Source organism: Pristiophorus japonicus, chromosome 3, assembly GCF_044704955.1.
Source record: "Pristiophorus japonicus isolate sPriJap1 chromosome 3, sPriJap1.hap1, whole genome shotgun sequence".
Classification (NCBI taxonomy): domain Eukaryota; kingdom Metazoa; phylum Chordata; class Chondrichthyes; family Pristiophoridae; genus Pristiophorus; species Pristiophorus japonicus.
This window is the reverse complement of record NC_091979.1, coordinates 231,535,758-231,548,835: the sequence shown is the minus strand read 5'-3', so window position 1 is coordinate 231,548,835 and position 13,078 is coordinate 231,535,758. Positions and strand designations below refer to the sequence as shown.

Genomic DNA, 13,078 nt, shown 5'->3' with positions numbered 1-13,078 from the left:
TTTTCCCACCACTGAGGTTAGGCTGACTGCTCTATAATTATTCGGTCTATCCCTTTCTTCCTTCTTAAACAAAGGCACCACATTAGCAGTCCTCCAGTCCTCTGGCACCACACCTGAAGCCAGGGAGGATTGGAAAATTATGGTCAGAGCCTCTGCTATTTCCTCTTTTGCTTTGCTTAACAGCCTGGGATGCATTTCATCCGGGTCTGGGGACTTAATCACTTTCAAAGATGCTAAACGCCTTAATACCTCCTCTTTCACTATGTTTATTTCCTCTAATATTTCACTCTCCTCTCCGATAGCAGTGTCTGCATCACCCCTCTCCTTTGTGAAAACAGAAGCAAAGTATTCATTAAGAACCATAGCCACATCTCCCTCCTCCACACACACATTGCCCATGGTCTCCAATAGGCCCTACCCTTTCTTTAGTTATCCTCTTACTCGCAAGGATTTAGAACAAAGGAAAGCTTTGGATAGAAAGAACTTGCAATTCTATAACGACTTTCACCACCTCACGATGTCCCAAAGCGCTTTAGAGCTAATTAAGTACTTCTGAAGTGTGGTCACTGTTGTAATGTAGGAAACGCGGCAACCAATTTTGGGCACAGCAAGCTCCCATAAACAGCAATGTGATGATGACCAGACCATCTGTTATTTTTGTGATGTTGATTGAGGATATATATTTGCCAGGACACTGGTGAAAAATCCCCTGCTCTTCTTTGAAATAGCGCCATGGGATTTTTTACATCCAACTGGCAGAGCAGACGGGCCTCAGTTTAACGTCTCATCCAAAAGCTGACACCTCCGACACTGCAGCGCTCCCTCAGTACTGCCCCTCCGACAGTGCAGCGCTCCCTCAGTACTGCCCCTCCGACAGTGCGGCGCTCCCTCAGTACTGCCCCTCCGACAGTGCGGCACTTCCTCAGTACTGCCCCTCCGACAGTGCGGCACTTCCTCAGTACTGCCCCTTTGACAGTGAAGTACTCCCTCAGTATTGCCCCTCCTACAGTGCTACATTCACTCAGTACCGCCCCTCCGACAGTGCGGCACTCCCTCAGTACTGCCCCTCTGACAGTGCATTGCTCCCTCAGTACTGCCCCTCCGACAGTGCATTGCTCCCTCAGTACCGCCCCTCCGACAGTGCGGCACTCCCTCAGTACTGCCCCTCTGACAGTGCATTGCTCCCTCAGTACTGCCCCTCCTACAGTGCTGTATTCCCTCAGTACTGACCCTCCGACAGTGCAGAGCTCCCTCAGTACTGACCCTCCGACAGTGCAGAGCTCCCTCAGTATTGCACTGGAGTGTCAGCCTGGATGTATGTGCTCAAGTCTCTGGACTGGGCCTTGAACCCACGACCTTGTGACTGTATGGTGAGAGATGCGACCTATTGATGAGCCATGACTTCCACTGTTCCCAGTGATCACTTCCCAAGGCCCTGCGGTGAGCGGTGTTTGGGCAAAAACTCCAGTCCGTGACAATTTGCCTCGCTCTGCCACTGAGGAAGGGGTACCACACGGGGAGGCCCAACAAACACCAGCCCCCAGCTCGGTCCCTGGCCCGGGTATGAGGTGTGTGTGTGTGGATGGGTTGGGGCGGGTGGGTGGGGGGGGGGGGGGGGGGGGGAGCATTGTGTAAATGAAAGAAAAGTTTGAAAATATTAGTTTCTCAATAATTCAATGGGGGTAATATTTTTTTTTTCTCCCTCTCTCTACCCGCAAGGATTTGTCATTGGATTGGCTCCTGGGGATGATGTGGCCCAGCGGCGAGGGTGGGCACGCGGGCTGTGACGGACACCGGCCGTTTCCAGCCGACCCAGGGCTGTCCCATGACCCCATCCACTCCCAGAGCTACGGGGACTGAGCGAGCAGACTCGGCAACGTGCTGAATGTAGGCCCCGTTTCCACGGAAACTATCTGCTGCTGCTGGGAGTAAGCGAGCCCGCCACGACCAGCCTGCCCCCGCCACACAGCACTGCCCCCCAGTCATCAAGATCCACAGCGCGGCCCTGGACAACATGGACCATTTCCCATACCTCAGGAGTCTCTTATCAACAAGAGCAGACATTGACGACGAGATTCAACACTACCTCCAGTGCGCCAGTGCAGCCTTTGGCTGCCTGAGGAAAAGAGTGTTCGAAGACCAGGCCCTCAAAACTCATAGTCTACAGGGCTGTAGTAATACCCATCCTCCTGTATGGCTCAGAGACATGGACCATGTACAGTAGACACCTCAAGTCGCTGGAGATATATCACCAACGAGGCTCCGCAAGATCCTACAAATCCCCTGGGAGGACAGACGTATCAACATTAGCGTCCTCGACCAGGCCAACATCCTCAACATTGAAGCACTGACCACACTCGATCAGCCCCGCTGGGCGGGCCACATTGTCCGCATGCCTGACACAAGGCTCCCAAAGCAAGCGCTCTACTCGGAACTCCTTCATGGCAAACGAGCCAAAGGTGGGCAGAGGAAACGTTACAAGGACACCCTCAAAGCCTCCCTGATAAAGTGCAACATCCCCACTGACACCTGAGAGTCCCTGGCCAAAGACTGCCCTAAGTGGAGGAAGTGCATCCGGGAGGGCGCTGAGCACCTCGAGTCTCATCGCCGAGGGCATGCATAAATCAAGCGCAGGCAGCGGAAAGTGTGTGCGGCAAACCAGACTCCCCACCCTCCCTTTCCCTCAACGACTGTCTGTCCCACCTGTGATAGGGACTGTGGTTCTCATATTGGACTGTTCAGCCACCTAAGGACTCATTTTTAGAGTGGAAGCAAGTCTTCCTCGATTCCGAGGGACTGCCTATGGACCCCCCCCCACCACCATTTTGTGCATTGGTGTTTCGGTCGGCGTTGCAGGTCACGCCTCTCTCTCTCTGTCTCTCTCTATCCGAATGTTCTCCGATTGTGGCCAGAGATTCTCTGGCGATGGCTTCTGTTCCCCTCCCCCCCTCCCTTCGCCCCTCACACCCACCCCCCGGGATCAATCCTTGGTCCCCTCCTCTCCCTCATCCACACACTGCTCCTCGGTGACAGCATCTAAAGACATGGGTTTCAGCCCCCCTCATATACACTGACAACACCTAGCTCTGCCTCTCCACGTCTCTCTAGCCCATTCCACCTCCTCTCTCTCTTGTCAGACTACTTGGTATCACAGAATCTCACAGCACGGATGGAGGCCATTGGGCCCATCGAGCCTGTGCCAGCCACTGCCCCCCCGGCCCCCCTTTCTCCCACAGCCCTGCAAATTTTTCCCCGTCAAGTATTTATCCAATTCCCCCCGTTAAAAATTACTGTTGAATCTGCTCCCACCGCCCTTTCAGATCACAACAACTCCCTGCGTAAAAACATTCTCGTCATCTTCCCCTCCTGGCTTCTTTGCCGATTATCTTCAATCTGTGTCTCCGGGTTACCGACCCCTCCCCCTCCCCCCGCCACCAGAGAAGGTCTCTCCTTATTTATTCTGTCAAAACCCTGATGATTTTGAGCACCTCTGTCAAATCTCTTGGACCAGCTGCGAATTCTCCCAGTTCAGTCTCAATGTCTCGGTTCCTGTGACTCTGGTGTCCTTGTGTACCTCCTCTCCCATCACCCCACCATTAGCAGCCGTGCCTTCAGCCACCTGGACCCCACTCTCTGAGATTCTCTCCCGAACCTCACCATTGCCTCCTGAACACCTGCCTCTTCGACCGGGATTTAGATCACATTCTCCGCAATTCCCTTCTTTTGGCCTGGTCTCCATTTTCTGATTAACCCTCAGTGCAACACATTGGGATGTTTTTAGACATTAAAGGCACTATATCAATGTACCATGTTCTTCACTCAGGCCGAACATACAGGCCAGTAATGAACTCCTTCAGGGCCCTCAGTACTGAGGGAGTGCCGTATTGTCGGAGGGGCAGTACTGAGGGAGCAGCGCACTGTCGGAGGGGCAGTACTGAGGGAGTGCTGCACTGTCGGAGGGGCAGTACTGAGGGAGTGCTGCACTGTCGGAGGTGCCGCCTTTCAGTTGAGATGTTAAACCGAGGCTCTGCTATTAAGTGAATGCTGGAGAGATTAATGGGCAGAAAATATGATATTCGGTAAGAAAATAGACCTTTAGCTGAGCCTATCTTAAAAAGTTTAAGTTGTGGTGAATAAGTGCCTGAGATCTGCCCTGCAATGTAAACTGTATCACATACATCACAAACCACGCCAAGTGGAATCACTTCTCCAATAAAAGGCGGTGTGAAAGTGAACTATTTACACGTGAATGTGTGGATTAATGTTGGTGTGTAAATTAGTAAACAGTTTAGGAATGTTTAGTCCAGTTCTGATCTGCAGGAGGAGGAGAAATGGGCACTGGCTTGAAACCAGGGAATGGAGAACTGAGGATTGAGCTCGCATCATTCCTCACCCAGCGAGATCGATGTTTAAAGCAGCCCGCAGCCCAACATGTTCAGCTCAAGTTGCAGTTGGTCGTTTATGTTATCACAGTTTGTGGGAGCTTGCTGTGTGCAAGTTGGCTGCCGCGTTTACTACGTTACACAGTGACTGCACTTCAAAAAGTACTTCATTGGCTGTAAAGTGCATTGGGAAAATTGTGAAAGGCGCTATATAATTGCAAGATCTTTCTCAGCCATGGCTCAGTGGGCAGTACTCTCGTTTCTGAGTCAGAAGGTTGTGGATTTGAGTCCCCACTCCAGGGACTTGAGCACAAAATCTGGGCTGACATTCCCAGGGCAGAGCTGAGGGAGCGATGCGCTGTCGGTGGGCAGTACTGAGGGAGCACCGCACTGTCGGAGTGGCAGCACTGAGGGAGCGCTGCACTTTCAGAAGGACAGTACTGAGAGAGCACCGCACTGTCGGAGGGGCAGTACTGAGGGAGCACCGCATTGTCGGAGGGACAGTACTGAGGGAGCGCCGCACTGTCGGAGGGGCAGTACTGAGGGAGCGCCGCACTGTTGGAGGGGCAGTACTGAGGGAGCGCCGCACTGTCGGAGGGGCAGTACTGAGGGAGCGCCGCACTGTCGGAGGGGCAGTACTGAGGGAGCGCCGCACTGTCGGAGGAGCAGTACTGAGGGAGCGCCGCACTGTCGGAGGGGCAGTACTGAGGGAGCGCCGCACTGTCGGAGGGGCAGTACTGAGGGAGCGCCGCACTGTCGGAGGGGCAGTACTGAGGGAGCGCTGCACTGTCAGAGGGACAGTACTGAGGGAGCACCACACTGTTGGAGGGGCAGTATTGAGGGAGTGCAGCTCTGTGGGAGGGACAGTACTGAGGGAGTGCTGATCTATGCCGCCTTTCGGATGAGACATTAAACTAAGGTCCCGTCTGCCCTTTCAGATGAACATAAAAGATACCATGGCCCTATTTCGAAAAGAGCAGTGGAGTTCTCCCCAGTGTGCTGGGGCCAATATGTTTCCCTCAACCAACAGCTAAAACAGATGATCAGGTCATTATCACATTGCTGTTTGTGGGAGCTTGCTGTGCGCAAATTGGCTTTCGCGGTTCCTACATTACAACAGTGACTACATTTCAAAATGTATTTCATTGGCTGTAAAGCACTTTGGGATGTCCTGAGGACGTGAAAGGCGCTATAGAAATGCAAGATTGTTAATTGCTACTTGTATTCTGTGAGCGCTTTGGTGAGTTGGATGGAGTTTGAAGTGGTAATGGCAGGAGACAGCAGCAGGGGGCGCCAAGTGAACACTGAATTGAAGCTGATGCCTGTAGCCTCTGCTCTGGCCACAGTAACACGGGGAAGAGCTGGACCACTGATTCAAGGGACGCCGGGTCTAATCCCTCCAAAATTTGAATTCAGTTTTTAATAATGTGAAATTAAAAGTGACCATGAAACTGTGGGATTGTCATTAAAAACCCCAACCGGTTTACTAATATTCCTTCAGGGAAGGAAATCTGCCACCCTTACCCTGTCTGGGCCTATATATAACTACAGTCCCACACTAAGGTGGTTTACAGTATCACTCGCTCTGATGGGTGAACATAAGAATTAGGAGCAGAAGTCGGCCATTCAGCCCCTCGCACCTGCTCCGCCATTCAATAAGATCATGGCTGATCTTCGACCTCAACTCTACTTGCCTGCACTATCCTCATATCCCTTGATTCCCTTAATATCCAAAAATCTATCGATCTCAGCCTTGAATATACTCAATGACTGAGCCTCCACAGCCCTCTGGGGCAGAGAATTCCAAAGATTCACCACCCTCCAAGTGAAGAAATTTCTCCTCATATGAACATAAAAACAGAAGAAATAGGAGCAGGAGTAGGCCATACGGCCCCTCAAGCCTGCTCCGCCATTCAATAAGATCATGACTGATCCGATCATGGACTCAGTTCCACTTCTCTGCCCGCTCCCCATAATCCCTTCCCTTCTCCCCTTTTCGATTAAGAAACCGTCTATTTCTGTCTTAACTTTATTCAATGTCTCAGCTTTCACAGCTCTCTGAGGCAGCGAATTCCACAGATTCACAACCTTGTGAGAGAAGAAATTTCTCCTCATCTCAGTTTTAAATGGGCGGCCCCTTATTCTAAGATCGTGCCCTCTAGTTAGTCTCCCCCATCAGTGGAAACATCCTCTCTGCAACCACCCTGTCAAGCCCCCTCATAATCTTATACATCTCGATAAGATCACCTCTCATTCTTCTGAATTCCAATGAGTAGAGGCCCAACCTCCTCAACCTTTCCTCATAGGTCAATCCCCTCATCCCCTCATCCCCTCATCCCCGGAATCAACCTAGTGAACCTTCTCTGAACTGCCTCCAAAGCAAGTATATCCTTTCGTAAATATGGAAACCAAAATTCCAGGTGTGGCCTCACCAATACCTTATATAGCTGTAGTAAGACTTCCCTTGGTCTTGCCATTGGCCTTCCTGATCACTTGCTGTACCTGCATACTATCCTTTTGTGTTTCATGCACAAGTACCCCCAGGTCCCGCTGTACTGCGCACTTTGCAATCTTTCTCCATTTAAATAATAACTTGCTGTTTGATTTTTTTCTGCCAAAGTGCATGACCTCACACTTTCCAACATTATACTCCATCTGCCAAATTTTTGCCCACTCACTTAGCCTGTCTATGTCCTTTTGCAGATTTTTTGTGTCCTCCTCACACATTGTTTTTCCTCCCATCTTTGTATCGTCAGCAAACTTGGCTACGTTACACTCAGTCCCTTCTTCCAAGTCGTTAATATAGATTGTAAATAGTTGGGGTCCCAGCACTGATCCCTGCGGCACCCCACTAGTTACTGGTTGCCAACCAGAGAATGAACCATTTATCTCTGTTCTCTGTTAGTTAGCCAATCCTCTATCCATGCTTATATATTACCCCCAACCCTGTGAAATTTTATCTTGTGTAGTAACCTTTTATGTAGCACCTTGTCAAATGCCTTCTGTAAATCCAAATACACCACATCCACTGGTTTCCCTTCATCCACCCTATTCGGTACATCCTCAAAAAACTCCAGCAAATTTGTCAAACATGACTTCCCCTTCATAAATCCATGCTGACTCTGCCTGACTGAATTTTGCTTTTCTAAATGTCCTGCTACTCTGCTTCTTTAATAATGGATTCCAACATTTTCCCAAGCACAGTCCTAAATGTCTGACCCCTTATCTTGAGACTGTGACCCCTGGTTCTCGACTCCCCAGCCTGGGGAAAACATCCTCTCTGCATCTACCCTGTCAAGCCCTGTAAGGGTTTGAGGTGCTGCCAGGGCTCTGATGGAGGCAGCTGGGGTGTAGAGCCAGCTCCGGTGGGCTTCCAGTGCTATTCCGCCTGAATCCAGACAGTGCATCGGAGGCTATTCCACTGTAGCGGCAGCCCGCTCTTGATCTCAATGCTGGTCAATTCCTCCTTTGCTTGAATCGTGACGTGCTGGGCCTGGTTCTCAGGGAGCACAGTTTGTCCCCCTCTTCCTTCCCACAGGACAACAGCAACCTGTATTTATATAATGCCTTTAACACAGTAAAACGTCCCAAAGTACTTCACAGGAGCGATTATCAAACAAAATTTGACCCCGAGCCACATCATGAGATATTAGGACAGGTGACCAAAAACTTGGTCAAAGAGGTCGGTTTTAAAAAGGAAAAGAAAGACTTGCATTTATATAGCGGCTTTCACGACCACCGGACGTCTCAAACCACTTTACAGCCAATGAAGTCACTGTTGTAATGTGGGAAATGCGGTAGCCAATTTGCACACAGCAAGCTCCCACAAGCAGCAACATGATAATGACCAGATAATCTGTTTTTGTGATGTTGATTGAGAGATAAATATTGGCCCAGGACACTGGGGATAACTCCCCTGCTCTTTTTCAAAATAGTGTCATGGGATCTATTACGTCCATCTGAGAGAGCAGACTGGGCCTCGGTTTAACGTCTCATCCGAAAGACGGCACCTTCGATAGTCCGGCACTCCCTCAGTACTGCCCCTCCGACAGAGCAGTGCTCCCTCAGTACTGCCCCTCCAACAGTGCAGCACTCCCTCAGTACTGCCCCTCCGTCAGAGCAGCACTCCCTCAGTACTGCCCCTCCGACAGTGCAACACTCCCTCAGCACTGCACTGGACAGTCAGCCTAGATTTTTGTGCTCAAGTATCTGGAGTGGGATTTGAACCCACAAGCGTCTGACTCGGAGGTGAGAGTGCTGCCCACTGAGCCAGGGCTGAGACTTAGGGAACATCTTAAAGAAGGAGAGCAAGGCGGAGGGTATTCCAGAGCTTGGGGCCCAGGCAGCTAAAGGCACGGCCACTGATGGTTGAGCGATTAAAATCGGGGATGTTCGGGAGGCCAGAGTTAGAGGAGCGGGGATGAAAGGAGACAAGCCCCCGTCAGCAGCCAATGGAATGCGATCCTGATCTGATTTAATATACTTTTGATTGTGCAACCACTTTATTGCAGCACAAGCTTTCGACTGAAGACACAGTTGTGCTTTGAGTCCTGTCGGGGCTGAGCTCAGAGCAAACTCCTGACCACATGAAGCCGGCCAGCAATTAACTTCTGATCCCATCACCCTCTGTGCTCGCCGACCTACATTGGCTCCCGGTCCAGCAACACCTACAATTCACAATTCACATCCTTGTCTTCAAATCGCTCCTCGGCCTCACCCCTCCCTATCTCTGTCACCTCCTCCAGCCCCAACACCCCTCCCTATCTCAGTAACCTCCTCCAGCCCCTACACCCCTCCTGATCTCTGTAACCCCCTCCAGCCCCTACACCTCTCCCTATCTCTGTAACCCCCTCCAGCCCCTACACCTCTCCCTATCTCTGTAACCTCCTCCAGCCCCAAACCCCTCCCTATCTCTGTAACCCCCTCCAGCCCCGACACCTCTCCCTATCTCTGTAACCTCCTCCAGCCCCAAACCCCTCCCTATCTCTGTAACCCCCTCCAGCCCCTACACCTCTCCCTATCTCTGTAACCCCCTCCAGCCCCGACACCTCTCCTTATCAATGTAACCCCCTCCAGCCCCTACACCCCTCCCTATCTCTGTAATTTCCTCCAGCCCCCAAACCCCTCCCTATCTGTGTAACCTCCTCCAGCCCTAAACCTCTCCCTATCTCTGTAACCCCCTCCAGCCCCTACACCTCTCCCTATCTCTGTAACCCCCTCCAGCCCTACCCCTCTCCCTATCTCTGTAACCCCATCCAGCCCCTACACCCTTCCCTATCTCTGCAACCCCCTCCAGCCCCAAAAAACCCCTCCCTATCTCTGTAATCTCCTCCAGCCCCAACACCCCTCCCTATCTCTGTAACCTCCTCCAGCCCTACAACGCTCCCTATCTCTGTAACCTCCTCCAGCCCTACACCCCTCGCTATCTCTGTAACCCCCTCCAGCCCAAACACCTCTCCCTATCTCTATAACCTCCTCCAGCCCCTACACCCCTCCCTATCTCTGTAACTCCCTCCAGTCCCAACACCCCTCCCTATCTCAGTAACCCCCTCCAGCCCCAACACCCCTCCCTATCTCTGTAACCCCCTCCAGCCCAACACCCATCCCTATCTCAGTAATCTCCTCCAGCCCCTACACACCTCCCTATCTCTGTAACCCCCTCCAGCCCTTACACCTCTCCCTATCTCTGTTATCCCCTCCAGCCCTACACCCCTCCCTATCTCTGTAACCTCCTCCAGCCCTTACACCTCTCCCTATCTCTGTAACCCCCTCCAGCCCCTATACCTCTCCCTATCTCTGTTACCCCCTCCAGCCCTTACACTTCTCGCCATCTCTGTAACCCCCTCCAGCCCCAACAACCTTCCCTATCTCTGTAATCTCCTCCAGCCCCAACACCCCTCCCTATCTCTGTAACCTCCTACAGCCCCCACACCCCTCCCTATCTCAGTAACCTCCTCCAGACCCAACACCCCTCCCTATCTCTGTAACCCCCTCCAGCCCCATCACCCCTGCCTATCTCTGTAATCTCCTCCAGACCCAACACCCCTCCCTATCTCTGTAACTTCTTCCTGCCCTACACCCCTCCCTATCTCTGTAACCTCCTCCAGCCCCTACACCACTCCCTATCTCTGTAACCCCATCCAGCCCCAACACCCCTCCCTATCTCTGTTACCCCTTCCAGCCCTACACCCCTCCCTATCTCTGTAACTCTCTCCAGCCCTACACCCTCCCTATCTCTGTAACCCCCTCCAGCCCCTACACCCCTCCCTATCTCAGTAACCGCCTCCAGCCCTACACCCTCCCTATCTCTGCAACCCGTTCCAGACCCTACACCTCTCCCAATCTCTGTAACCCCCTCCAGCCCTACACCCCTCCCTATCTCAGTAACCCCCTCCGGCTCTACACTGCACCCTATCTCAGTAACCCTTAACGGCCCTACACCCCTCGCTATCTCTGTAACCCCCTCCAGCCCAAACACCTCTCCCTATCTCTATAACCTCCTCTAGCCACTACACCCCTCCCTATCTCTGTAACTCCCTCCAGTCCCAACACCCCTCCCGATCACAGTAACCCCCTCCAGACCCAACACCCCACCCTATCTCTGTAACCTCCTCCAGCCCCTACAACCCTCCCTATCTCTGTAACCCTCCTGCAGTCCCAACACCCCTCCCTATCTCAGTAACCCCCTCCAGCCCCAACACCCCTCCCTATCTCTGTAACCTCCTCCAGCCCAACACCCATACCTATCTCTATAACCCCCTCCAGCCCTACACGCTCCAGCCCCTACATCCCTCCCTATCTCTGTAACCTCCTCCAGCCCTACACCTCTCCCTATCTCTGTAACCCCCTCCAGCCCCTACACCTCTCCCGATCTCTGCAACCCCCTCCAGCCCCAACACCCCTCCCTATCTCTGTAACCTCCTCCAGCCCAACACCCATCCCTATCTCTGTAACCTCCTCCAGCCCTACACCCTCCAGCCCCTACATCCCTCCCTATCTCTGTAACCCCCTCCAGCCCCTACACCTCTCCCTATCTCTGTAACCCCCTCCAGCCCCTACACCTCTCCCGATCTCTGCAACCCCCTCCAGCCCCAACACCCCTCCCTATCTCTGTAACCCGCTGCAGCCCGACACCCTCCCTATCTCTGTAACCCCCTCCAGCCCCTACACCCCTCCCTATCTCTGTAACCCCTTCCAGCCCTACACCCTCCCTATCTCTGTTAAACCCCCTCCAGCCCCTACACCTCTCCCTATCTCTGTAACCCCCTCGAACCCTACACCCTTCCCTATCTCAGTAACCCCCTCCAGCCCCAACACCCCTCCCTGTCTCTGTAATCTCCTCCTGCCCCTACACCCCTCCCTATCTCAGTAACCCCCTCCAGCCCCAACACCCCTCCCTATCTCTGTAACCCCCTCCAGCCCCTACACCTCTCCCTATCTCTGTAACCCCCTCGAACCCTACACCCTTTCCTATCTCAGTAACCTCCTCCAGCCCCAACACCCCTCCCTATCTCTCTAATCTCTTCCTGCCCCTACACCCCTCCCCATCACAGTAACCCCTCTGGTCCCAACACCCCTCCCTATCTCTTTAACCTCCTCCGGCCCTACACTGCTCCCTATCTCAGTATCCCCCTCCGGCCCTACACCCTTCCCTATCGCTGTAACCTCCTCCATCCAAAACCCCTCCCTATCTCTGTAACCTCCTCCAGCCCTACACCCCTCCCTATCTCAGTAACCTCCTCCAGCCCCTACACCCCTCCCTATCTCAGTAACCTCCTACAGCCCTACACCCCTCCCTATGTCTGTAACCCCCTCCAGCCCCTACACCTCTCCCTATCTCTGTAACCCCCTCCAGCCCCTACATCTCTCCCTATCTCTGTAACCCCCTCCAGCCCCAACACCCCTCCCTATCTCTGTAACCCCCTCCAGCCCCAACACCCCTCCCTATCTCTGTAACTTCCTCCTGCCCTACACCCCTCCCTATCTCTGTAACCCCCTCCAGCCCTACACCCCTCCCCATCACAGTAACCCCGCCAACCCTACACCCTCCCTATCTCTGTAACCCCCTCCAACCCCTACACCTCGCCCTATCTCTGTAACCCCCTCCAGCCCTACACCTCTCCCTATCTCAGTAACCTCCTCCAGCCCCAACACCCCTCCCTATCTCTGTAATCTCCTCCTGGCCCGACACCCCTCCCTATCTCAGTAACCCCCTCCAGCCCTGCACCACTCCCTATCTCTGTAACCTCCTCCATCCAACACCCCTCTCTATCTCTGTAACCTCCTCCAGCCCCAACACCCCTCCCTATCTCAGTAACCCCCTCCAGCCCCAACACCCCTCCCTATCTCTGTAACCTCCTTCAGCCCCTATACCCCTCCCTATTATCAGTAACCTCATCCAGCCCTACACCCCTCCCTATCTCTGTAACCCACTCCAGCCCCTACACCTCTCCCTATCTCTGTAACCTCCTCCAGCCTCTACACCCCTCCCTATCTCTGTAATGCCCTCCAGCCCCAACACCCCTCCCTATCTCTGTAACCCCCTGCAGTCCCAACACCCCTCCCTATCTCAGTAACCTCCTCCAGCCCCAACACTCCTCCCTATCTCTGTAATCTCCTCCTGCCCCTACACCCCTCCCTATCTCAGTAACCCCCTCCGGCCCCAACACCCCTCCCTATCTCTGTAACCTCCTCCA

General features: G+C 53.2%; 1 protein-coding gene across 1 annotated transcript in view; it reads left to right on the top strand.

Annotated features, from left to right (window-relative positions):
* Window positions 1-4,206, top strand: part of LOC139255418 (uncharacterized) — a 40,399-nt gene extending 36,193 nt beyond the window's left edge. Inside the window, exon 8 of the mRNA XM_070873916.1 lies at window positions 1,720-4,206. Within this exon, the coding sequence (XP_070730017.1) occupies window positions 1,720-1,860 (141 nt within the window). The 3' untranslated portion in view covers window positions 1,861-4,206. The remainder of the gene's footprint in view (window positions 1-1,719) is intronic.
* The last annotated feature ends 8,872 nt before the right edge of the window (window positions 4,207-13,078 follow it).